Source organism: Anser anser, assembly GCF_964211835.1.
Source record: "Anser anser genome assembly, chromosome: 3".
In the NCBI taxonomy this organism is placed as follows: domain Eukaryota; kingdom Metazoa; phylum Chordata; class Aves; order Anseriformes; family Anatidae; genus Anser; species Anser anser.
Genome location: NC_139722.1, coordinates 80649493 through 80675840, shown reverse-complemented (window position 1 = coordinate 80675840; position 26348 = coordinate 80649493). Strand labels below are relative to the sequence as shown.

At 44.6% G+C, this 26348-nt stretch overlaps 1 protein-coding gene across 2 annotated transcripts in view; it reads left to right on the top strand.

Moving 5' to 3' along the window:
- LOC310896989 (uncharacterized protein) overlaps positions 1 to 26348 on the top strand; it is a 51608-nt gene that overhangs the window by 22109 nt on the left and 3151 nt on the right. The window contains exons 5-7 of one of the 2 annotated variants that reach the window (XM_083830066.1): positions 4138 to 4309; positions 5531 to 5635; positions 12682 to 12794. In XM_083830066.1, coding sequence (XP_083686192.1) covers positions 4240 to 4309; positions 5531 to 5635; positions 12682 to 12794 — 288 coding nt within the window. In that variant the 5' untranslated portion in view covers positions 4138 to 4239. Of the gene's footprint in view, positions 1 to 4137; positions 4310 to 4840; positions 5636 to 7270; positions 8467 to 12681; positions 12795 to 26348 lie in introns of those variants that run through there. The other variant, XR_014581964.1, reaches the window with a different exon arrangement.

The window sequence follows — 26348 nt, the reverse complement described above, 5'->3', positions numbered from 1 at the left end:
TTCCTCACTGGGTGTTTTCGCAGTACGAAATGCACCTTTAGAAGGAGATGCCACTGGTAAGACCAAGGCTAGTGTGTCTTTACTTCTGCATGGAGCAAAAGTTGTTGTAGTGGAGCATACAACTCCCTTTCTGGCTAATTCATTCTTGAGCAGGAGTGCAAAACCAAACCCAGACCCAGTGGTCTGGACTAAAGCAGATTCTTCACTAGCTTTAGAATTAGGACTTGTGTGCTTTGTGGTCCTCACGTTACACATTCAGATGAGCCTGGGTGTCCATCCAGCAGAGCATGTGGGCGGAAAAGAGAGCACAACATGAAAATCAGAGAGGTAAACTATTACCAGTTGACACACAGTTGCTATCATGAATAAAAGGAAATGCGTTCCCATAAATTCACAAAAGAGTGCTCCCATTTCAGTGTTCTTCAGAGAAAGAAAGGCTTGTTTTTCCTTTGCTAAATGCCTATTTCCATGAGCTGCATTTCCTGCATGTTGTTGAACCGTGTTGCTGTCACATCAAGATGTCATCAGACATTAAAGCATAAGAACAGGCTTGTATCTCTCACAAGCTGCCAATGTATATTTATGTGGCACAGGATGATACATCCAAAAGGGGAGGTCCGTATAATGCTCTTGGTTGCTGATGTTTTCTTTCTGACCCTTGCATTAATATGGAACCGGCACAAATGCATTCAACTACTCACTGACTGCAGCTCTGCACGTAGCGCACATATTATTCCAGTTGGGAAGAGGAGTTTATTTTGCACCTGATGGGGCCTTCATTTTGGAATAGAATCAGAGGGTTTGGAACTAGAGACCAATCCACACCCCAGGCTTATTTTGTTTATGCACAGGAAAAATGTGGAAATCCCCAGCTGCTGCATGAAGTGGTCTGGGTAAGGATGATTCTTACATCGACAACACAGGACTATGTTTGCTCGGAGAATGAGGAGCTGACATCTTCTCACTCCTGTGAATTTTGTCTAAGGATTTTGCCCTGAAAACCACCTAGTTTTACTAATTGGTCACTAGAGATTATGAACATCAGCCTTGTGTGAACATTTAAAAAAAAACACCACGGTGATCTTTTTGGAGTTCTTTCAAAAACTCCAGGAGTAGGCCAGTGAAGTGGGATGATTTGAGTAAAAAAGATTATGTAATAACACAATCTGAGTCACATTAATTGGATTGTCAGAGGTTACTGGACCACACCAGGAGGGCAATGAACCTTGCAGGGCACTGACACTAACTAATATTTATCTTCTACTTTAAAATTTAATAATACAACTCCACCTAGACCAGAGTATTAACCTGTCTGGAGTCTTCTTGCTTGGGCTATGTGTTGTCTGGACAGAAGACTTTACCACTCAACTGTTCTGGGCCCCGAGGAATCCAGCTGAGCTGCATGCAGCTCTGGAAAAGGTCCTTTTGGCTAGGGTTTTAATGCACGATCCTCTGGTGATCACCTCGCTTGATCAGAGCACAGATCATTTAGTGCAAAGGAGGTTCTCTGCATTGTATTGATGGTGATTGTATTTTTGTTGAACATGAATGTTTCCAACTGTGCAAAGTGTTTATAAAGCACACAACACATGTCTGACTGAGTAAAATATGTTTTTAATATAATGTAGTATGAGCATGTGGAAAAAATAATGGAGACTGCTCTCCATTCAGAATTCAAGCACAACAAACTGTAATTACATCAGCATTTTTAGAATGTGTTTGTTCTTGAGCATTTCATTAAATATTAAGGAAATATAAACACATATGTTAAAAGTTATGCAAATGTCCTATGGATCGCATAGGAAGGACTGGATTTTCCTTTCACGTTGGCGTTGTGTCATAATTCCAGGAGGTCATCGCTGACTGCCACCGAGGAGGACTGGGCCTGCAGTTCCCTCCCTGTTGTGTGTGCATGGGCTGCAAAGGGAAGGCACGTCTGGCGCACTGCCATGTGTATTTTGTATGAAAATGTGTATTCTCTTAAGCTATGTGCCTTTCCTATTTATTCTGAAGTGAGCAAAACCAGCTGAGCCCTTTGTTTAAGAGTAGCTCTTAAGAATGGCTCTTTGGTCATCAAACATTTCACCTTTTCACAAGTCAGAGGAAGGGTAGCATAACTGTATTAACGTTCTCAACTGGCCTGATTTGTGGGGCTGTTATAACAAGGCCATCCATTCAAACCAAGCGTATTCTTCTTGAAAACTAAAGGCAATTGTTTGGTCATTAAGAGAATTGCACTGCAGTGGAAACCACTTTTTTTTTTTGTTAGCACCGAAGAACAGAAATTCCCAAAGGCAAGGGGTTGGTTCAGGCACGCTGCTCACGGGCTCCATCAGGAATGCTGCTGAAACAGCACGTAACGGAGGAACTACGGGATGGTTAAGGCTGGAGATCGTCTGCCAAGGCATTGTAATAGGAATGCCTCTGTTTTCCTTACCCATTTAAACCCCACCACAGCTGGCCTACAGGCAAGGCCTACTACTGGCTGATGGGGTCTCTCCTGAAAAGGTGAGGCCTCAACTTCTGGCTGTGTTTGGTGCAGCCCTGTGAATCATATTTCTCATTTGAGAGAAGATCCCTGATGTTGGGCTGGGCAGCAGCGCGCGTCTGTTTTGGGAAGGTGAATGTGAGGGGGTCATGGCTTCTGGGGAACCAAGGTGTAGAAATTGAGTAAGAAGCCATGAGGCCAAACTCTGTTTACTCCCTGCTTTCTCCTCCCCACATCTGCCGTGCCATTTTCAGCCCCTTCTGCCCATCTCTTGCCTTCCTTCTTTTGCTCCCTGAGCCTTTCTGCCTGCTGGAGGGACCCAGAAAACCCTCCACACACTGCAGCCCCCACGTTGCTCCCACATGCAGCCCAGCCTGCAGCCATTGCTGCTCTGGCCAGGGCCCAGCTGGCAGGCAATAAAGAGCAGAGGAGGAAGAGGGGGCCAGAAGCAGCATCGTGCCATGGCAGCTCCTGGCAAAAGGGAGGCAGAAATGCAAGGAAATGCCTGGCAGATGTGTGAGGTTGTGTCTGAGTGCTGATGAGTGCCTCAGGGGAGGAGCCTCATGCCGTGTGGCTGCTAGAGGAGTTACGGGCTATTGTGGGTGGACACTGGTGTCCTCTGATTTTGGTGCCACGGAAAAGTAGGGGCAGTCACTCAGTCAAATCAGCTCTGTCTGCAGTGGAAAGGTTGCCTTGAGCAAGGCCTGGGAGTTTTGCCTTTTTCATCTCCATGTAAATGGATTTTCCTGTAAATACCCAAGACACCAACCCAGCTCTCAGGTTGTTCTGTGAGGCTGACCCCCTTTGGAAAACCAGAATGATGAGGTTAATGTTCTTTTCGCATCTGGCAGGAGTTAACCCAAGAGCTAATAGTACTGCAACAGCTTTTATTTGGAAGCACCCTTCCCAAAACTACCTTTAAATTTTATCTGAAAAAAAGAGGAATAGAAGGAAGCAATGCATTGGCCTGCAAAGGTGCCCACAGCACTAGGTGTTGGACACAGGCTGGGATTCATCTACTTTGCTACCCACAAAGTTCACCTCAAGATTTTCTCAGGGGCAAGAAAACACCTAGCAATGTTCACAGTTCTGATACCAGCATCCTGGGAATTAAAGTGGTGTGAGCTCACTGCTTACAGGCTGATGATACAGGAAGCTGCACGATCAGCTAGTAGCAAGCCAGTGCCCTAAAGTGGTTTTAGGGTGCAGTTAAGGACTGGAAGGGCTTTCCATGGCATATGGTATAAAGTTGGGACTATATTCACTGGAGGTTACTCAAGATTTCATCGTTCTTCTCCTATGAGCAAGCCAAATTACTACTCAGGTAATTACGTGGTAATTCAGGATCCCTGGATTCCTCTCCCGGATACTCCCCTACTCATTTCTTGTCTCAGGGTGCTGGTGTTGGTGTCCGCTATGACGAATTGTCACTGACTCCGGGGCTGACGTGTTTTGACTGCTGAATGAAGCAGCTGTGACTCCTTCTCCCAGCCTCAGTGCTGTGTACCTGGGTAGTCCTGTCTACCCTGTGAGACTTTGTTAATCCCCACGGAGCCCTTTGCTACTCATAGAAGTGCGAAATGTCATCATTAGTACATAAAGAGACTTTTTCTTCCATACTACTTCTGATAGCACATTTTATTTTCCAGCCCTGTTTTGCTCATGTGTCACACAGTAGAGGAACTGGAAGGCTCTTCTCCCCCTGGTGAACACCCAGCACTTGCAACGCATGGCCCTCGCTTGGACTTGCCATGGTTTGGGGCATATATGGGTCCGTGAACAAGCCTGTGCACACATGTGTACACTCGCAGAATGCTTGGGGTGAGTTCCAGGTTAGCCATTAGATTTCCCCTGCTATTACTCTACTGTACATATTCCTGGTAGATTAGAGCAGATTTTTTTTATACGCTCTTCTATAAAAAGTGTGCTGTATTGATTGCAGCAGAGTGAGCTGCTGTGGTTGATATCCGAGAGCTAACCCAGATAGGGATTAGCATTACATCAGACATCAGGCGAGGGAACCTGGCGAGCTGCCAGCCTGTAAAAATGGAAGACATTTGCGTCACTGTTCCCTTGGTAATGCTTCTTGGAGCCATGTCAGCTGTCCCCCGAGGTTGTTTCCTTAATATGTCAACAGACATTCCTGAATCTTTAATGCTGAATAGCTCTTTTTCCTCTTCCAAAAACACTTAGGTGACAGAGTAGCTAGTGTCTCCCGCTGCCCAGTGCATTAAAAAATTATATATCTCTGTAGACCAGGCTTAATACCTTTTGGGGGAGGGTTTACATTCAGATCTGGGGGAAGCAAAAAGCCCATCTGCAATGTGATTGCTGTTTGTGTGTGCTGAGAAAGCGGCAGCCCTGCTTGAAACCACTCCTTTTTTGCCTCCGAAGCATCCCACTGGAGTGAATGAAAGCGTCTGTGTTAGATTACTTGTTGGAATTTGCTAACATTTGGGGTAAACCATCTGACCTTGCTTTAGGAATTCAAGTTAAATACAATAACTTCAGGTTAATGCCTGAAAGCTCTAGGACTGTGTGTGCAGTGACCTCTAGCTTCCGGAAGCCATTTGTTAGTGCCAATTGTGAGAAATACTTGAAGGTTTTATCCAATGACATTTTCACCTTTCTGCTTCTCCATGCAGGCAGCTGCTATTTTCTGCTTGAAGAATTAAAATGCAGCTAACGTACAGTTTACCAAATTAGAACATGTGTCCTTTCAGCTGAAAGTAAACAACTCCTATCTCAAAGACCTTTTGTTCTTAGGTGACGACTTTAAGTTTGCCTTGCAGTTGCTGTAGTAATTAATCACAGAAGTGTAATTTAATAGTTCGGGAAGAGCAAGCGGAGAAGTCATTCTAAGAAATCACTTTGTGAGTAACTTAATTTTGGTCGAGGAGTGTTTGTGACGATTTATCACTGCCGTACGCGTTTCATGCAAGTCACTGATCATGTCGGTCAGATCAGAAGGAAGCTCCGCCGGTTAAAGCCCCATTCTGCCACGGGGGCAGTGAGCTCTGTTATTTTGCTGTCTTTCCCCAGTACTGAAGGACTTCCCGATTCTTTGCTTGAGGAATTTGACCCCGGTGGTGGAATTTGCCTCCTGCGTAGCGCCCCGCAGGGAGCTGTTTCCTCAGGCTGCAGAAGGTATCAGCACGCCTGACACGGTGGGGGGGCGCGATGGGAGCTGTGGGGCAGGGGTCTGGCGGAGGCAGGCAGGAGGTCTCTGCTGTGACAGAGCTGTGGGGTGGGAGAGGGGGTCCTCAGCAACCTGAGTAGCAACCCAAATTAGCAGCGGGGCGAACTAACCAGGTCCTTCGGGCTGGGAGCCGAGCTTTCGCGTACACCCATGTACGTACATTTGTGAGGGGGGCTGATGCTCCCGGCCGAGCCATGTGCCTGCTTGCGTGTAGGGTTGCCACCTGGCTGCTCTCCAGCTGGCAGGGCTGCCTTTACTCCACACAGACGGGGGACTGGTGACTCAGTTCAGCCTGCCTCTTCGTTATGTGGCAGAGCGTGGGGCCCCCACGACTGAGCTGAGGCAAGAGGCAGGCAGCCCTGGGGAGCAAACAGCCTTGCCTTTTGCTGTCCTGGGTCGCATCCTGGGGAATTGGCTTTCCCATGAGCCCAGTGACCCCTGAGCCCCACACAGCAGCAGGCATTGCTCGGCCTCTTGTTCACACCCCAGCCCCCCCAGCCTCTGCTGATCCTCGGTGCCAGAGCCAGGCACCGCTGGGCATTTGTTCTACCCTTGTCCTTGTGCTACCTCTGACGGGGGCACCGCTGCTCTGGGGAGGCTGGGAGAGGGCGGTGGAAAAAACGTGACTCACGGGGGTAATCCAAAACTGGGACGGGGTCATATGCTGGCGGCAGGTGGAGAGCGCTGACTTCCAAACCGAGGGGCATTTGGCTGGAGGTTACCAGCCCTGGCAAGAGAGAGGAGCGAGGCCCCAGCCGAGCAGCTGGGCTTGATGCAGAGAACACAGATGCCGGAGACAGGACTCGCCCCAGCTGGAGCTGCTTTTTCCTCTTGGCTGCTGCAGAGGCCAGCGCGGGAGGAGAGGCTGCAGGGCTTTGCTTGCCTTGCTGGGGAGATTGCCTCTGTGCTGCAGGTCTCCTGCGGGAGAGGAAGCCCCCACAGCAGGGCCAGTGACGTGGGGAGGGCAAGGAGAAGTGAAATGGTTCCTTCTTTGAGGCAGAGCTTGTAACTCCCTGCTCCCAGGATTGCCACCTTCCTTCCATTCATCTGCTGCAAACCCAGGGTTTCTCACCAGCAAGACGATCCATGGATCTTCCTTCAAAGCCCTGGCCCTTCCCTATTGTCAGCCCTGTGGCTCCTCTCTGTCTGCTGCTATCGCACACTTCTATATTTAACACAAGACTCCTGTCTTCTGCAGAGGGCATTTTCTGAGGTAAAGTTAAATACATGGCAAAACCTTCAGAAACAGAGCCTTGAAAACACAATTGCACCATCCTCACTGCTTGTGTCATTATTCAGATAGATAGCTGAATGAAGGTCAGCTCTTGAATAGGTTTGAATTTTTATGATGCTGTGAATGAACTGTCTCCTAGTCCCAGAAAGCTGCAAGTTGAGGTCTTTTGTACTGCAGAGAGCTAGGCTTTGAAAAATCCCAGTGATGTTTGAATTCCTGAAGCTTCTGTCACACAGGAGTACAGCTTGCAGTCCCTGAGGAGCTACAGCTGTAGAAGGTGGGTGCCAGCTTGCTCCTGAGCTGTGCACATCCTATCAGCATTCTGAGTGTGCTTCCTCCCCACCTGTAGGTGCAGTTTGACCCCTGCTGCCCATGCTCCCAGAGAAGGCAACAGGAACCTCGCTGCTGACCCCAGTGAACACTGCCGTAGGCCTCACAACACTGACAGCAATCTGCAAAGCACCATATAAGCTGCATTTTTATGTCTTCTTTCCATGTGTGGTCAGGATGACGAAGAAAGGCTGTAATTTTGACTGTCTGAAGCAAGCCGTCCTCAGAGGTTGTCACCGATTCGTCACACCATGTTCTTTCACCTGATCTAAGCATGCCAGCTTTTTTCAGGATGGTCTGAAATGGCTCACTGGAACTGCTAATTGGAGGACTAGACAATATCCCTGCTCCTATTTGTGTTGCAGCAATATTTCATTAAATTAGCACTGGATGCAACTCCGGCAAGCTAATGTACATCTATACCAATTTGCAAGGCTGTCTGCAGGTACTCCCCTTGGGACTGGATTCCACAGTGACTTAGTGTTAGTCATTGTTTCCCCATGACTCTGTGCTTTTTAAGCCAAATGCTCAATATTCTGGGCAGGTGTCATAGAGTGCAACTTTCTGCTGCTGCAAGCAGAGAAAGTCAGACTCAGCCCAAGGAAATACTGAGTTAGGAAGGTGTGGCTTTCTGATGGTTAGCACAGGTCCTCAGGCTGAAATCTGGAAGGCAGCATTGCCTCGGTTTTGCCCATCTCCTTTTCTCATGGAAGAGAAGGTGACTGCATGGGAGTAACTGGTGTATCCAGAGACCCAGCACTGGGCATATCGCCTTTTGCTTTCAGAGTATAGTTTGAAACATGTCATCTCCAGGTGAGTCAACTCCTAAATAGCACAGAGAGGGTGACAGCTGCTACGGTCATATAGGAGATCTATGCCAGGCCTGAGCAGAAGGGCATTGTACATCCTTTTGTGATGCCGGAGTATTTAGAAACCCAAGCCTGTCTGCTCAGCCAACTGTTCATATTAAAAATATGTCTCGTCAGCTCATGGTGTTTGTCCACACAAAGCAGAAGTTCTGCGTCCAGCTGTTTCTCCTAACGGAGGAAAGAAGTCTGGTTCACCTCAGCTGGTCAGCTCAGTCAAGACTAAAGTGCAGGGGAAATTCCACGAATAGCATGGAATTGGGTTAAAACGCTGTGCGCAGGGACTCGTTTGACATCCCAGATGTTTTTAATTGCTTTTGTAAAAATAAAATGAACCTTTAATACTTCATCAGTGTTATAAAAATCCTTTCTCTTTGTTTTTAACCAAGACTCGTGTTTGTCCTGGATGTTTTATTGGTCCGTGCTAATAGATATCAACAGTGCTATGATTCCCTCCATCAGTCTCTGAAATCCAGCTTGTCCTCCTGTGCCCTGACTTAGGAAATCTTCTGCTGGATACTTGGGCCAGAAAAAGGAGCAAGTGAATGTTCCCTTGCGTAGCTGCAGAATGTGGGCATAGTGAATGCTTGGAAGACCAAAGGGTAGACAGCCGTGCCTGATGGAAACAGTAGCTATTTCTGGCTAGAACGTGCCTCATGTGAGAAGTGTATGCTGTATTTTTGGACACCTCTGAGGGCAAGTGAGTTCTCTTGAAGGTATGGATGGGAGCATGAGGCAGGGAGATTTCTGAACCGTAAGGACAACCACAAAGGATGTCTATGAAAATGCCTTGATGGGTCAAGGAAGGAATGTCAGGGAGGCATCTTGAGGCCTGCTGTTAGTTGTGGGTAATGAGCGTATCACAAGCAAGGTAATGTTTCTAATTGATTTCACTGAACAACAACAGTATGCGTTGAGTGTCACGTTCATGAGATGAGCTGATTCTCAATGAAATCTTTCAACAGAATGCCTGCAATAAATGTAAGTAGCACATAGATGATGGTACAAACAAAAGCAGATAAATAAGGACACCATGTAAGGCAGGTAAAACTGAATCAGGGCTGGACTTCAGGAGGACTCACAGGTTTCTGGCAGTATCGTATTGAAACGGGTATCTGCTGTGGGGAGAAAGGCCGTTAATCGTGCTGGTTGACATGGCTGTCCTAGTGTGGGGTGGGTGGTGGAAGGCTGTAGTGGAGCACTGTGCCAACAGGCAACCTGCCACTGCCACTTCCCTGCTCTCTGCACATCAGGTCTCTGGTGTTGGGAATGCACAGGGAGCCAGCCCAACCAGTATCCGCCTTCACAGACTCCTGCTGTTCACGAGTTCTCCAAATGAATGCTTCCTTTTCCTTTTTTTTTTTTTTCATGTTTTGGGAAAAATTTAAAAGCCTCTGATAACTGATAATTCTTTTATTGAGGTCCCTGCTGTTACAGTTCCAATGGAAAAGAGGATGTCCCCTCCCCCAGACATAATGTTTTCACAGGATTCTATTTTCTACGCCAATAATGGTAACTCTTACCATGCATATTCTTCCAATTTTACCCTTCTGTTCTGGGACTTCCTTCAATACAGTAATACATTCCCCAGTCCCCATTAATTTCTGCAGATTCTTCCAGCAAAGAGGGGTGTTCAGATATCCATACTGGTTTTGGGTGTGTAGCAGATTTTGGGGTGGGAGCGTGAGTGAACAGCTGCCCTGATTTTAGGCGCTGGCATGGGTGAGTGACAGCGAGAGGCAAGGCAGTGACTGCCCATGCGGAGGACGTTACCTGAAGCTGTTTCCCAGGAGGTGGAGGGTAAGAGTCATCTGACCAAATGTAGACGTCTGTATCTTAGTATTCATCTCAGTTCCCTTTATAGTCAATGGAGAAAAATAAGCACTTCTAGTGTGTGATTCATCTGAGTCTAAGGAGATGTACAAAGTAAATCAGATGATTCACACCCCAGACATGCCTACTTCTCTCCATTGAACATGAAGGGTGACTGGCTCAGATGTAGATCTCTAAAGCAGGGCAAGACAAATCCCACTCAAAGCATCGTGTTTGAAATGTCAGCCCAGGAAAACATGCAGGAATAGTGTCCTCCCAGCTAGGCACTGTGGAGGGAGTACCTCATGCACCTTTCCTACAGATTTTCTCTACACCTGCCATTATGAGAAGCATGTGCATTGTGGAAGAGATGCCACAAGGTGTGGGTTTTTGTTTTTTGTTTTTTAATCCTCATTTTGCTGACCTCTTTTACAGGGAGATTAGGAGATTGCAGCAGGTTGGTAATGTGGAGGGGAGAAGAGAAGGTCTGTGGGTCTAACCCACTCAAGAAGTTTGCTGCAGAGGTGGCGAGCACGGTCTGCAGGTCAAGATTCAGCACTGTGGGAAAACAGTATGTTAAAGCTTGACATTGCCGTGCCACATGTCTCCTGTGCCTCACTGAGTGGGGCGGGGAGTATTAAACACCAGCCAGGCTAAAACAGCCTCCAATCTTTGTCCAGAGTGATGGGGAGGTTTCAGCTGGGAAGGGAGTTTAAATTCCCCTTGATTTTGTAGAAGAGCTTCCCCCCGCAGCCACACCGGGCTGAGTGCTGGTGACACCGTGCTCCGTGCCGGTTTCTGTCCAGCCTCGTGGAGCTCTTAAGCCCTGACCGTGCTGAGTCAGTTGCTTCTTGGCTGCCCTGATAAATCCTCCTGTTGACAGTGGTAAGCTATTGCAGTAAGCACAACAGGAATAACTAGGCCTGAAGTCAAGTTAGAGCAGAGACAGGCTTTAAAGACATAAACAGCCTCCTCTACTTGTTTCTGCCCAGTAACATCCTACGGTTACGTGCACTTCGGAGGGTTTTCTCCAAATGGGAATTTCCATCTGGCCGCGGCACTTTCAAGCCAGGGCCCTGCTGATGCTGGGTGTGGAAACCTGACAGCTCATGGGTTTCTCCTGCTGGATGGGTGTCAATGTGGCTGCTCACCAGTGCTGGACGGAGGGCAGCATCCTGCCAAGGTGGTCCCAGCACCGGGAGGGGCATGCAGAGGGTCGGTGCAGATGTGCGGTGACACGGGGTGCAATGGACGTGGGACAGCGATGTTGAAACCACACCAATGTTAAAGGGACTCTGATTCTGTCACACCGTTGCTCTTGTTCCAAGGGGGAGTGAGGGGGCAGGATGTTTCCTGCAGTCAAGACATCAAATAATTAAAAGGGGAAAAAAAGAAAGAAGTGGTGCATGGAAGCAAGACGCTCTGAGATGCACTTTTATGAGTCTTTGTAATATTACACTTCCAAGACTGCCAGACATCAGTGATGGGTCCCTCATTTGCTTCCAAATATGCTGACTGTCAGAGCAGGATGCCAGGCTCTGTGCTGGCTCAGACCAGAAAGGATGATTTTGGAGGTCTTGTGCAGTTTAACTCTGTAACAAGTCTACTTAATTGCGTGCAGGCCTTTGCTGGTGTATTTTATTGATTATTATATGAGGCCAGGGAGGCTGTGATGGGACCTTTATAAACAAATAAAAACAAAATGCTTGCGTTTCACATCGAAGCCTGATGCTTAACAGCTGAGGACCATACTGGAGACCTGCAGTGTGAAATGCTGTGGGGCTTGAGAGGTTAACAGGGACTCTGAGCACAAGGCCAGCAGCGTGGTTACACAAAGGATCAGAACAGTGGCTCTTGCCTCAGCACCAAGTCCCCAAGAGGGCAAGAGCTGGAATACTGGAAAAACTAGACTGTTCCCTTCTTTCCCAATCGGTCCTGTGTAGCAATCACAGTGAAAGATTGGCATGTGACTCTCTTAACTGCTGGCCTAAGCTACTGCACTAGTGCCCTGGAAAGGGGCTTCCAGGGGTTTTGCAATGCCTGTACCTCTCCCCTGGATAGCCAGCAACTCTGTTGATCCACATTGCACATGGGACACGGAAGAAAAAGCCAAAACTGTGGTGCACATCTTCCATCTTGCGTGTGCCACTAGTGCCGCGAGACTTTGTGATCCTTCTGCTCCATTTGGGCAACTCTTAGAGAAAATGGCCTCACGACTTTTCAACGTTTAGATGCTCCTGATCTCTGCAAACACCTGCCGCCACTTGTTGATTGTGTTCACCTTTAATTTCTTTCCCACCGATTAGGTGGGCCTGATAAGGCTGAGAGTAATGTTGCAGCGACAGGAGTTGCACAACCAGTGAAGTGCATGTGATTGACATAATGTGGTATGAGGGAACCCTCAAAGGTTTCCATTAGTCCAGATCAGGAAGTTCCTCCTCACCCCCTCACTCAGAACAAAATAAGAAACGAGGAAAGGAAAAAAATAAAAATAAAAACCTCCCACATGCAAACCAAAGTATAAAGAGCAAGTCAGGTTCACAAAGTTCAGTCCTTGAAGAAAAAAAAAGGAAAAGAAAACACAGAAAAAAATACAGATTTATACTGATAAGCATATTTTTAATATGGTTGTTTTGGTCTTCACAAAAAGGAAAGAAGAGAGTACAATTGAGGTAATCTGGGGTATAGACTAATGCCAGGGGATTTCAACACTCTAAACACATGCTTTTTTAACCTTTCCCTCTTTCTCCAGCATATTCTTGGGCCTTTTTTCTTCATAACAAACCCATGGCACTTCCTGCTGCATTCCCTGTGATAAAGACATATGGATCTGGGAGAAATGAAGGGGAAGTGAAAGTAATGCAGGTAGATGAAATCACTGCTGAAGCCTGGGAGCGCGTGTGGGGGGGAGAGTATTTTGTTACATAAAATCCGTGCTGGAGGAATGTGGCTTTTTTCCCCAGAAATGATTACCTCATGTGATCAAGGCTTGTGAAAATGGGGGTTGACTGAATATTTACTTAACTACATGAACACTGAGATTAAATTTTGGAACATCTTGCTAACCCCTTGAGTAATGTTGACTTGTTCTCATTCCCTACCCTTTGGCTATTATCTGCTGTTTGGTGTCTCTTGTTTAATCTAGCTGGCTAATGGGTCATCTTTTAGTGTTACCTGACTCAGTAACATGGTTAAAAGCCTGCAGAGTGTGTCAATACAAGCAGAACAGAAATGGGTGGCCAGCAGGACCGAACAGGAGGGACTGGTTACAGAGACATTCAAGTTCATCAGATAGCAAACTGTCCAGTTGCCTTCCAGCTCTCCTGTAAGGGGTGTTTTATTTGTTTATTTTGATTAATTTTTAAGCCGCACCCATAAAACCCCATTGCTTTGGTCAGAAAGCATTTGGTTAAAACTGCTGCTGGAGCAGGTACATGTTATTCATATGACTTTGGATGCATGACTAAGTATTTTCAGAAGTACTGCCTGACTGGAGGCGCCTCCATTTCTGAACTCTGTGCTTGAGCCACTTGGAAGACATTTCAGAAAAATTGTCTCCAGACTGATTCCTATAGCATTTAGTAAGATGAGCAAACACTCAGTTCTCTGCGATTGCGTTGTAAGCTTGCAAAACTGGGTCCTTAGTCTTGCTGTGTTCCTGATTTCTTCCATCTGTAATGATATATTTGCCCTCTACTGATGGAAGTCAAGAAGTTTTAGTCAGTAATACTTAAAATACTGGGAAACCCAACCAAAAATTATCACTAAAGTGAAATGCATTGGCTGTCTTCAAATACTACTTTTTTTTCTTTTTTTTCTTTTTTTTTTTAAATATATATATATATTTTTTTTTTGCCAGTGAACAGCTTTAGAAAAGCCTGTCTGATTTTCAGCTGGAATTAAAATTCCATATGTGCTATATTAACTGGTTAATTGTGTCGTTCATTTTACAGCCTTCCTCTGAATGGCCTGACTGAAATGAATGGATTTTAATCTCAAGGGGGAAAAAATAGAAGGAATTAAATGCTTAAAGGTTTGTTCTTTTTCAGCACACGCATTTTGCAACATAGGTTACACTTTTAAAACAAACATACAACGTCTTTCCTGGAATTATAAACTGTCCGCTTTTGCAGTTTGACAATCCCTGCCAGGATGTGGTGGCTGTGTATGTGACTGCCGGGTAGTTCAGTGGGCAATTTGCTGTTTCAAGGGAGCAAAGGAAGGCAGTGAAGGTAGAGGAGGTGAGGAAAGGACGAGGGAAAGTGTTCTAACTTACAGTCTTACTAGTTTGGTCATTAAAGTGTATTCAGTCATTCATTAAAGCTTATTCATGAAATTAATTATTCATTAAAGCACTTTGGGGGGGCGTGGGGGTGTGGAGAGAGCTGAACAGCACCAGTCATTATTTACACTAGCAATTTCATCATGGAGTGAGATTACGGGGCCAGATTCTTCTCTGCATTTCAGCAGCTGGGTTTCACTGACATCATGGAGCATCTACCGATTTAGACTAATCTGTGGCAGAATAGAGTACAGCCCATACTGCTCCTCTAACAGGATGCCTTGGGCAGTTTCTTTGCCGTTTTATTGCTGGCTAGGTTTCGGGATGCTTTACAAATGGATAAAAAATTAAAGAACTATGACAAATGGATCTTCTCACAGCGTGAGGTTCGACTGAATCATTCCATGACTCTGTGATTCCATTGAGATAGTTAGGAGGAGATGGATGTGAAAAGCATTCACATTAATAATTAGTAGCTCATTTTAAGGCTTTTTGTTTGTTTATTTATTTATTTATTTATATTTCCTACTATCCTGTCAATTTTTAAATAAACCGCTTTGATTTTCAGTCCTCACATAAAAGGTTCAGGGTGACAGCAGGGGACAGGGAGGGATCACACCAAAGCTCTTATTTTGTTAATATGATATACAGTGTATGAGAGCACAGTAGTCAGTAATGGGAAAGGACTAGTAAATCACTGAATTTGTGCCTTTGCTAAGAGAAGTGTGTTAGGTAATGATCATCCTTCTTCATAGCAGCACTTCCCAGCTGTGATTTTTCATTGAAGCTCATGGATGGAGCAGCACACATGCAGCTGGATGGGTGACTTAACACCTAGCAGTTGATGTACACAACTGCCCGGGGCCTCTCTGCCTAGGGGCAAACGGCATGCCCTTGGGATTTTAGGCAGAATTTCTAGAACTCATTCCCACTGGCATTGCTTGTCTGACAAATCCTACATTATGATTGGGGTCCTCACTGTAAGGCTGAGATGCAGAATATTCTTTTCTATATTAATGAACAAGTAGATCAGGAGTCAGCTTTTAAGGCTTTCTGTGTCTGTACCCTGATTCTGCAAGTGCTGCACTGTAGGTGGGGCGGGACTGGCTCGAAGCAAAGCCGTGGCACAGCTGCTCCGTGGGTCCTTGACTTTACCCATTGCCGGTGTCCCCTGAAGGACTTGGCACTAGGATCTGGCACCAATCACATGGTGATTGAGGATGTGGGAAGGTACTGCTCCAAAACCCTACTAAACCAGGTGAATGACACGAACTTGAGCTTTTGTTGGTTCTTTTCCTTTACTTCCTTAAAAAGCTCCTACACCGTGACCTTGGACTCTCCTTGTTGTGCAGGGTGATGATGCAAGTCCCAGGGAAAGAGCCATGTGGAAAATCTGCAGCTCACAGTCATGGGGCCAGGTCCTCTGATGACAGGGAGCGTGGAGTTAGTGGACTTATTCTAGCTGGCAATCTGACCTATTGAATTTCCAGTTCCTTTTGTGGGAATAACTCAGTGCATGATTTGATCTGAATTTCTGGGGCAGGGCAAGCCAGGAAGATTTCAGGCTTCTAATTGGCATTAGAATGTCTTTAGAAATTCAGCCTCTGCCATTTTATCTTCTGATCATCTTTCAGGCCGCACAGCTGTCTCTTGCTTTGACTCCTGCACAAAGCCCACAGTCTCAGTTCCCGCAGCCCTTCCCTGGTTCATTGTTTGGGGCTTGCCCTAGCTGCCTGGTGCACCCCCAAGAAGAGCTGGCTATTTCCTTCTGGGGTGGGCTGCGTGAGCTGCAGGAGAGGAGCTAGCTCTGCTTGAAAGCAGGGGGGCTCCTTACCACTGTGCACTCCCAGGAGAGAAGGGAAGGAGAGAAGCTATGGGCCAGCAACCAGCGTTGGCTCCCTATTTCTCTTTCAGGTTCACATTTGGTGTGGACACTGAATGTGGTGGCAAAACAGACTAAGTATATGTCATGAGCAGCTGTGAAGACTGAAAAAAAAAAAAGAAAAAAAAAAAAGAGACACAACCCCACGCTTTCCCTGAACACAGAGGTATGGAGAAAACATCATGGGTTCACACTGCCTTTCTGTCCCAAAGCTGCAGAAAATGAAAGAGGAAGCATCAACAATAGCTCTGTTAGCCATTCTTTTGAGTCACATGAGAAATCTAACACATTGCCATGGGGCTGGGTAAACAGGAAGCCGAAATAAGCCCATTCACACTGCTAGCTGAACTTGGCAGTGGCTCCCATGTGCTTCTGCAGCATCTGGATATATACCAACTGCAGACTGGAAGAACCCCATGCAAAATCCTAGAAATGTCTCAGAAGCATTTCCAGTCCTCAGAAAAAAAAATGACACATTCAGGAGGTATCTGCCCCACAGTTGTGTAATCAAGAATCTGGAGAAACAATAGGTTGGTATGCTGCCAAACTACATGGAAAATGGCTGACTCATGGGAGTAGGAGATCTTAAAACCTGAAGTAATTAGTGGTAGATTCGTAAGTGAGAAAAAAAGGGCAATGAGACTGCTGAAAGAAAATCTGTCCTCATTGCTGGTAAACTACAGGTGTGTCTAAAGCTGCTGCAAAGGCACCCAGCCAAAAACCGAGCAGCAGTGGGGTGGGCATAGCCGGGTAGAACTGATAAGCGTAAAACCTCATCAAAAGCAAAAGCATAAATATGAAGCAGGGGACGTCAGGGAAGACCTTTGGTGCTGTGAGAAAAATGTGCACAGCGTAGGAAAGTTTGCACGGTGATGACATTAATATGGTGCAAAAGGGCAAAAATAAAACTCTCCGCTACGTGCCAAGAGACAGCAGTAGCACGCCATCAGGGGAATGAATGCTAGGAAGACAGTAGGACATTACTAAGTGTGCTAGGCTGCAAAGGCTTCCTCAGAACTACGCCAGAGACGGAAAGGAATGATAACCATGCAAAGCTGAATTAAAGCAATGCAATGTCTCCGTGCCATTAGGCAGAGTAAATTGCAAGTCAAATCAGTGTTGCTGGCAGCACCAAATCCTCTGCTTTCAGCTGTACCCAGCGAATTCATCACCACATAAGGGCTCTAAGTTTGAAGCAAACAATTCATGCAGTCAATGTAAGCAGAACAAATTAAAAATAAAAATATGCAGAGCTAGCAATATTCACTAGCATCCCTGTAATGAAGCCATTAGGACGCATATCAGGAGGTGTTTGAAGGGGAGGATGTCTTCCAGGCATACAATTGCCTTCATCTATTTCCATCTTTACAACTCATGCCTCCAGGAATAACTACAGCATTAAAGGAAATAGAAAAAATAATTGGAGCAATAGAAGGAATGGAAAAGTAAGGCATCTTTCCTAATGTCACGGGCTACCACAAGTCACATAGGCAGTATGGGTGCTGCTGAGAAGCCAGGCAACCTACCCCTTCCCAAGGACAGAAGTGACTTCAACAGGCACTAAAAGAGTGTTCAGCTGAGCGCTTACAGGTGAGGAAAGGCCCAGCTTGACAAGAACAAATATATCCATGATGCAGAGAATATTGTCAAAAACTGTTGGATAAAGAAAGAAACTACCCCCCGACACACACATCCAAGAAAAGAAAAGAGGCAGATGGCTGAGAGCACTGCAGGGATCAGATGTGAGGTGGGAAAGCACCGGCACTGTCAGCAAGATGTATTAAAAGGGCTCTGAGGGATCAGCGTAAAGGCCCAGAAGCTAAAGGCTCCTGGGGATGGAGGCAGAGATCGTGTGGCAGAAGCTGTGATCCATCACGAACCCATCTTCCTCTGTCAGTTAGAAAGAGTCAGGGAACAGATCTAAAGCTGAATAAAGCCATAATGGCGTTGGGATTGTTTGCACTACCTTGTGTGAGACGTCTGGTGATCTCCCCAGGGCTGGGACTGACCCCAGCAGCCTAAAACAATATGACCAATTCCCACTCTCAGAGGCACAGAATCCATCTGGAGTCTGTTGGGATCTGTAACTTATCCGACAACATTTCTTCCACAGTTTTCATATACGTGTCCTTGACATAGCTCCTGAACGAACATGCAATATGGACAACTGGTATCATCGCAGGATGCAGCTATCACACATGTGAAAGGGTAGACAAAGAATTATCCCACCTTTAATAAAGAGGCAGGTATGTAACACATTGCTAATGAGGCATGCTATGCTGAAGAAAAAGACAGGTTCTCCTTGCTGACCTGTATCTCGAGTTCAGTACCTCCTGCAAAACGCAGAGATACATCCAAACAGAGAAGATAAATCTTTCAATATTATCTACAAGTGGAAAGTGTCATCAGATGATGAATAAGAAACCACTTGAGCAGAGAGTGATCATAAACTATTGGCGAGCATTTGAGGTTGCTGCTGGAAGCCCCACATCAGCTTCAGCACATGCCTCTGGAATATTCACGCTACATTTTTAGGTATCCAAAACCAAGGAAAAGGCTATTATGGATATAGCTGCCACTGTACACAGCCCAAAAATGCAGCAGCTGAATGTAGGCCTGACAGAAACAATATAAAGACACAGAAAGCCCCAGTCAAGCCAAGCTCACCACTTGAAGGATTTGGAAGAAATCCAGGATCGAATCATGTGGTCACTTACATTTCTCTATCTGAAGGCCAGAAAGCAGGGGAAAATGTACCTTTTTTCAAGAGTATTGGATCTTTTGAGACAGGCTGAATGCACAGGAAAACGTAACACCCAGACTGCAGGGAATTGATACGTTCTTTGTGAATTGCCCAGCTCTTGTCTGGGTCTGGCCTGTCTACAGAGAGCCAGTAACACTCTGTCTTGGTCAAATACGACAGAGGCTGTCCACAGCCTAATGGTCTGTTGTGGCCTGTATGGGGCAACTAGCAAAGAAGCAGTGGGAACACACTGCCTTCCCCACTGTCCGTGGGGAGAATAGGAATGCCTCTTCTCCCCCCAGATCTGGTTACTGTGGGCTGCCGCTCAGACTGCTGGTCACTGGATGCGTTTAAAGCATTGAGTTACTGTGTCAGGGAGAGCATCACATGCAGTGGGAATACAGATCTATTTGCTTGCAAGCCATCCTCAGATTCACTCACTTGAATCATCACCACAGCATCGCCACCAAATGGCAAAGTCAAATCAGCACTTAGCATTCTTGAAATTTTCCTAATGCCGACGGACATGAAGAAAATACACAGCATATCTGTTCTTGAACACAGAAACAATTGCACAGAAAGCCCAGCTCAGTCTGCTTACATCTTCTGACGCCTTGAGCACTGGCATCATTAATGTGGCTATCGGTGATGAAAGGAATCACAGACAAACAGAAGAAGCAAGTGAAAGCCAAAGCCTCCTCTAAGTGATGAAATAAAGACCTCCCAGAACTACCACCGGGAGAAAGCGTTTGTATCGGACTGTTTCCTCTGGACATACCATGTTCTGGGATGCAAACTATTTTCTTGATATCTTTGCTCCCAAAAGAAATGAAAAATAAAAGATGTATGTTATTTATATAATGAGACAGGTACTAGGCATGTCCAATGGTACACATCAGGTTGGCACTGCAGCTTTCCCTGCCTGCTGCAAAGGGCAGGATGGGTGACATACCTGGCTGTCGTGGGAGGCCTCGGAAGTGCTCTGTATAAATGCATGTAAATGTGCGCTTTTACATCTCTGAAGGGTGTAGAAGGTGGTGTACCAATGGCAATCTCTTCAGGCATGAGCAAAGGGCATCCACCAGCTACTACCACTAGGTCTGCAAAAAGTACCGACCAAAATAAGCCCACTTGGAGTAGCTCAGATGTGTGCTCCCATGGAAAAATGACAGGACAGCCGCTAATCAGAAAAGGGCCTAAGCTCCTATCAGCTTTATTTTCAGCCTGCTGCAATAAAATAGTCTCAGTTGTTTGAGAACTATTTGGAGACTGAGTTTTTATGGGCCTTCTGCTAAGGCCAAGGAGTGCTTGAGGTGCTTGTGGGATGGCAGATTTAGGTGCCAGAACTGCAGATAGGAAGCGGTGCGTCACACTGACACTGCTGCTGTGCCTCCTCTCTTACTACGCTTCTTTGGAACAAGACATGCAGGCATTCCCCATTGCCTACATTTCTGTCCAGGTATTTCTGAAGCCTATTCTAATCACTGAAAGTACCTCCTAAATTGCAGCAACACCCTGCACTGCTGCTGGTTTCTGTAAGAGTTGATCTGCTACGCAGAAAATTCAGGATGCTGCTGATCTGGATCATCTCTCAGCTGTTTAATATCTATCTTGGTATGCCACAAGCAAGGCACAGAAGTTAGAGAGAGATAATGTTTAGAGAATGAAGCAGATAAAAGAAGATGTCAGCCCCCCAACGTACATCTCTTAGGATTACAGCAGACATATTCCTGGCTTCTCGGTTGTCACTGGGAGGAAGCTGCTTCAGATAGGGAGCTCTGCAGGGGCTTGTCACTCACGGAGGAAATATGGTCTGCAAGTGTAATGTCTTTTCCCTCTGCTACAGCTTTCGGTAATGCAGGTATGATCATCAGCTACCAGCTGAACAATAAATCAAAATGCTTGGAAAAAAAAAAGACAAAATGCAGTCCATCCTCAACAACTGTTAGGCACAGAATAAAAGCAGCCACCAGCATGTGTATTAGTTAAGTAATTTTGTACTGTCACTGATGTCAATTGGCTTTAAAACGAAGCCTAAGATTTAGAATATATAATTAGAATATATAGATACACCACTTAGAATATATTTGTCTTTACCATGTAAGTCAAAATCAGTCTTACATGACACCATCTAAGTTTTTAGACACGACATGCATGGTCTAAACAATTCTGGTCCTATTTTTGTTTTAAGCACTGCATTATGAATAATGACAGGGGCTTCCTTGAAGGGCTCATATCCATAGCTGGAGAAAATGCACAACACTCCTTTCACACTGTGGTCTGCTTCCACCATCTGCTGGATTTTCTCTGTTATTGCATTATTGCAGGAATTAAAATTCAGAGATTTTTTTTATTATTATTATTTTTATTTTTTAAGGACATGATTACTTATTTTAATCTTATTTTTCCCTCATTTCTCAGGTCTGATATGCTACTAACAAAGTCCCGAATGAATGGCTCAGTGAAAAAGTATTGCTAAGTTTTAATGAAATGTCGTATCTTACCAAAATTATGGCCAGCTATGAAGGTATTTTTTTAGAGAAAGGAAAGGTTTAGTCTGTTGTCATGAGTATAAAAAAAATAATCATCTGTAGGTATTTTTCTTTCATAGATATATATATATTATATGTAACATTTTACAGACAGAAGTCGGTTGAGCTCTGTTTCTAAATGACTCTTTCTTAAGTCTGTATTACTCCACACCAGCATGAACAGGATTTTGGCTTGGACTTCACAGCATAAGCAGTGACTAACCAAGCATCTCTTACATTTTTATGAGAGTGATGCACACATGAACAGCTACACAAACATTCCTTTTCTTAAGGGTCCAGGATGAACTTGCCTCAATGGTGTTTAGGTGAGGAAAGTATATATTTAATATAAACTGCGTACATATACATAAACATACATATATGTTTATACATTTATTTATACATAAAATTATCAAGAGATGAGAAATGCTAAATTCCTCTTCCATACACAGCCACCCATGCGCACATCCCAACACTATTTTTAGACTCGTTTTTCAGAGTAGCAGCACATTTTAGTCCAGAATATGGAACTAGTTCAGTGTCAAAATTCAGTGTCAAAAGTGATGCATCAGCACTGGTGTTCAGGACAGTTTGATACATGAGGGGCTCTATCAGAAAAAGGAAAGAAGAAACATGGGTTTCAGCCCGGTAATGACACTGAGTCTAGAGCAGACTTACTACAGATCGCCTGAGAACATGCTTGCAGAGCTAACCAAAAGGCAGGCGTTTCCTCTGTGGCTTTTGTTTTCAACATGTTTTTGTGAGGAAAAAATCTACACCAGGATCTGTAAAAAAAAACATTTTTTTTTAAAGCACAGCTGGTGCAGAACTGTCAGAGATCTCTAGGGTGGGCTTACAAACATAACTCCAATGTGATTATGTATTATAAAATTGTTTTCCCACTAAAAAAAAAAAAAAAAAAAAAAAAAAAAAAACAGGGAGATCTCCAAAGAACTGCAAAGCTTTGCTCAGCATTTATTTATGCAGTAATTTCAATGGAAACCAGAAGGAAACTAGGCTAAGGTTAAACGCTTCTGGAAAATGCCATCTCCATTTTCCTTTTTTCTTTTTTTCTTTTTACAATACAGTGCTATGCCTCTACAGTGGGAATTTTCAAGATTTATGTGACACTGAATAAAAAAAGAGAACTAATTAGCTATCATGGCAGGATGTGGAGGGGGAAGAAAAGATTTTAAGGTCAAGATTCTCAAAGATGGATAGTTATTTTGGATGCCTCCATTTTTGGGCAGCTACTGGAAGAGAGCCATACTTTCAGAAGTACATTCAGCTCCCGAATGCTGGGTCCCGTTACAGTGTTTCTACTGTCCAAATACTGATGACTAGTTATTTGGGTTTTCAAGTTGTGTAATTATTGTGGTACATCTTCCTGAGTGTAAAAACGTAGTAATAAATGCCTCGGTAGTGTGCTTTGAGGCTTCACACATTACTGTCTATAAAATGCTTTGAATGGACTCTAATGGAGGACCTCTTAGATGTGTAGAAGACCACCAGCATCACTCTTTACATGCCCAAGATTTAAGGGATGAAGTAAAGACGAAATGTTGTGGCAACAAGCTAAATGCCTCTTTTTTATTATTCCTGTATATAGGACAGGAAAAATTAGACCTGCAAGGCCAAGTTCAAAAATAAAACAAAACCCACTGCCTTTATAAGGAGGTTGTAAAAGAGTTGTATTTCTACAAATGAGCTGATCTGGGGGTTTCTCCTTTGATCCCGCGATCTTTAAAGCTCATTGCAAAAACTGAAGAGATTGTAGCCTCTTGGAAAAGCTTTTACGGCATCAAATGAGAGCCCTCCTATGACTTTGAAGATATCCTGCAATCAATTAAGAAGGCCCTAAATGATGTTGGAGTGAGTCAGGAGTTTTGCAGAATAACTGGCAAGCTTCCACTTAGAGAGAATCACTGGGAATATGAGAAAACAGAGAGGATTAGCCATCCCCATTAAAGACAACAGCATTAGGAGCTGCTTTCAAAACACCAGAGCTTCTTCTTGCCTAATGCTTTCAAAGTTGCTGTTCTCAGCTAAACCGATGAGTTGTTCTGTCTTTATTTTTAGTATGGAAAATTCAAAATAGACTTAAAAAAAAGTTCTCTGAAGTCAAATGCGCAATTCAAAATGTGAAGACTACATCTTGAAACAAGTGCCTATTGCCTTTTCCTTGTGAGGTTAGTTAAGCCTAACCTAAAATACTATGGAAGATGAGGGAGGATATTTAAAAACCTTTTTCCTTTGCTTTATGGTGATGTAAAGGACTGTTGGAGATGGAAGGCAGCAGTGGTGTGGGTCTTTTACGCCCAAACTTCCCACTGATGAAATAAACCTGCTTTCAACCAGTGCCTGACCAATTTCTCCACTGATCTGAAAATCTAAAATAACTTCTGTGTATGTAGCAGGCTATGCCTGTGCTCCCAGAAGGGATAGCAGATTTGCTTTAGCTCACCACAGAAAAGCTATTCGCCCATGCTGCATCTTCTTAAGCCAAGGCCCTAAAAAAGTCTTCATACCACGCATTTGGAAAAGATAAGACTTTGCAAACCTTCACCTCTGCAAAGAAAAATACCTAGGAGTTGGAAGCAAAGTGGAAGCTTCCTCCCTCCCTCCCTGTGCCCTCCCCTTCCTCCTTCTTTCTTCCTTCCCCAGAATAAACTGGCATTTTGCTCTGTTCTCACTGAACTAAGTGAGAACTGTATTGGTTTTTGTGATTTGGTTATATCTGGGATTGTTTTAATCTGCCTTCCTGTAGTAAGGCTCTACTCCCAGTAATATCACCAGGCATTTAAAATGACTAAAGGCTCCCAGGGTTGCAGCTGGTAGATATTCATACAGGAGTCACAGGGTATTTTCCCCACTACCACAGATCCTCTTATCTGGTTCATTATCAATAGAATCCCCTGTACACTAAAATCCAGAACAGCAAAATACTCAGGCGTGTACTTAGAATAAGCTCATGTTTACATGATTTGCTGGATGAAGACCTGGAGACAAAGGCTGTCACAGAGAAACTATGCGGTGCCATATGGACATTTTCTCAATTGTCACATTTCTTCCACATCTATACATACTTTCTGGGCTGAAATCTGGAGAAGGATGGATTATGTACATTTTAACAGCCCTTTTACTTCTTTATTGAGCCAATAGTAAAATCTATTTAAGCTTTACCATCTGGCTCAGAGTCCTAGCAAAGGGGAGAGGTTGAGAATGAACAGTGTAGCCTACAGCTGAATGGAAAGTCCTAAACTTTATTTTTAATAAAAATAAAAAATAAAAAATAAACAGGGCCAACAAATGGGAAAGCAGGTTGTGACTGGGAAGATTTTTGATTCCAGTCTGTACAGCAAATGATCTTCAGCTATGTGAAGCAGATAAAAGACTGCAGATTTCAGCAGTGCCCTGTCAAGTAGGTTAGCAAAATAGGGACAGATGGCAAAGGATTACATCTAATTCTTTCTCCTAATTCATCTTTTCCAGACCATTCCACTGCATTCAGTATAACTAGAGATTTACCAGCTTAACTTCCTCCCTATAGCTCCTAGTGACAATCCACATAGCACAGATTTGTGAATTCCCATCACCGGGAACGTTCAATTGGACTCAACTGCTTTTCACCCGCTGCCTTTAAATGTGCTGCTGAGGGAAGGATGTTTAGTGTTGGAACAGCAACTTTATTTTTATAGCAAACATCCTAAAAAGCACACAGATAGCAGTGTGTTTCTGACAAATGTAGCCATCCTGCTCAAAGAAGGACTTCAGACTGAACATCTCTTACCTTGGTGTGGGTAAAGTCACTGCGCAATACTACCACTGCTGTCCTAAAGATACCTTTCTGTTTCTTTTTGTTGTGCATTATCTGTTTTATCAGGTACCTTCGGACCATTCTTCCTTCATGCTCCTTTTCTTGCTAGAACAGATAATAAAGGTAGCTGTGCAGCACAGCCCAGATAAAGCTGAAAGCATGCGGTCCATCACTGAGTGCAAGAGGGCCGGTTCTGCAGGCACAGCTTCTCATTACCTGCCTCATTCTGCTCTTCCTCCTTCCCCACTCAAATATTTAAAACTATTTTTTGAAAATTCTCAGGGTTTTTCAATGTCTCTGATTTCAAATGCTTGGCTTGAGATACACTTCCAGGTGACAATAGCTCCTTATAAAGTCAGTGGGGAACTGTCAGTGGGGAACTGCCAGTATTCGGCACCTTCCTCATCAGAGTTCAGGGTGTCCTGAAAGCAATGGGGAAGGAAGATCCAAAATACAGCCTGTGCTGCCTCTCTGCCTCTCCTAATTGCTTTTACACCTTCCGCTGTACTAGCACCTCTTGAAAATTACAGATTTGGTCTCTCTTTTAGATAGCCCTTCTGATTTTCTGTGCATTTATCATTCTTCTCTTTGAGTTTCTTACTTTCACTAGTTGAAAATCCAGGAAATGGCAGCTATCTTCTTCTCCTATACTTTTTCTTTTCCTTTCCTTTCTGTTTCTCCACGGTCACATACTTTCTTTTCTCCAGAAAATAAACTGGAAGGCACTTGTCAGAGACAACAGCACCACCTGCTGTTCTGCAGAGGTTAGGAAGCCTTCACTCACGTTTCTGAATGAAACCCACTGCATTTTATGAACTGTGCAGAATTACCTGGAAATGTGCAGGTGATGGTACAAGGCTATCTTTCTTCACGAGAAGGGAGATATTTTATGTGATCCAAAACCACCATCAAAACTAAACTTTTTGAAAGACATCTGTGTGGCCTTGCTCTAATAACGTATCACGGTGGCTCAGCTCAGCAGTGGCTTTCCAGAATTGTACATGGGGATTTCCAAAACTTTTAAATAACTCTCTGTAGTTTATACTGTAATTTTGTCCGTGACCCTTTTCCAATATAACTGAGTGCTGGAATGGTCATCACTGGACTGTTCCTCACACAGAATTGCCCGATTGTGTGATTACAGGGGAAATATTTACATCAGAA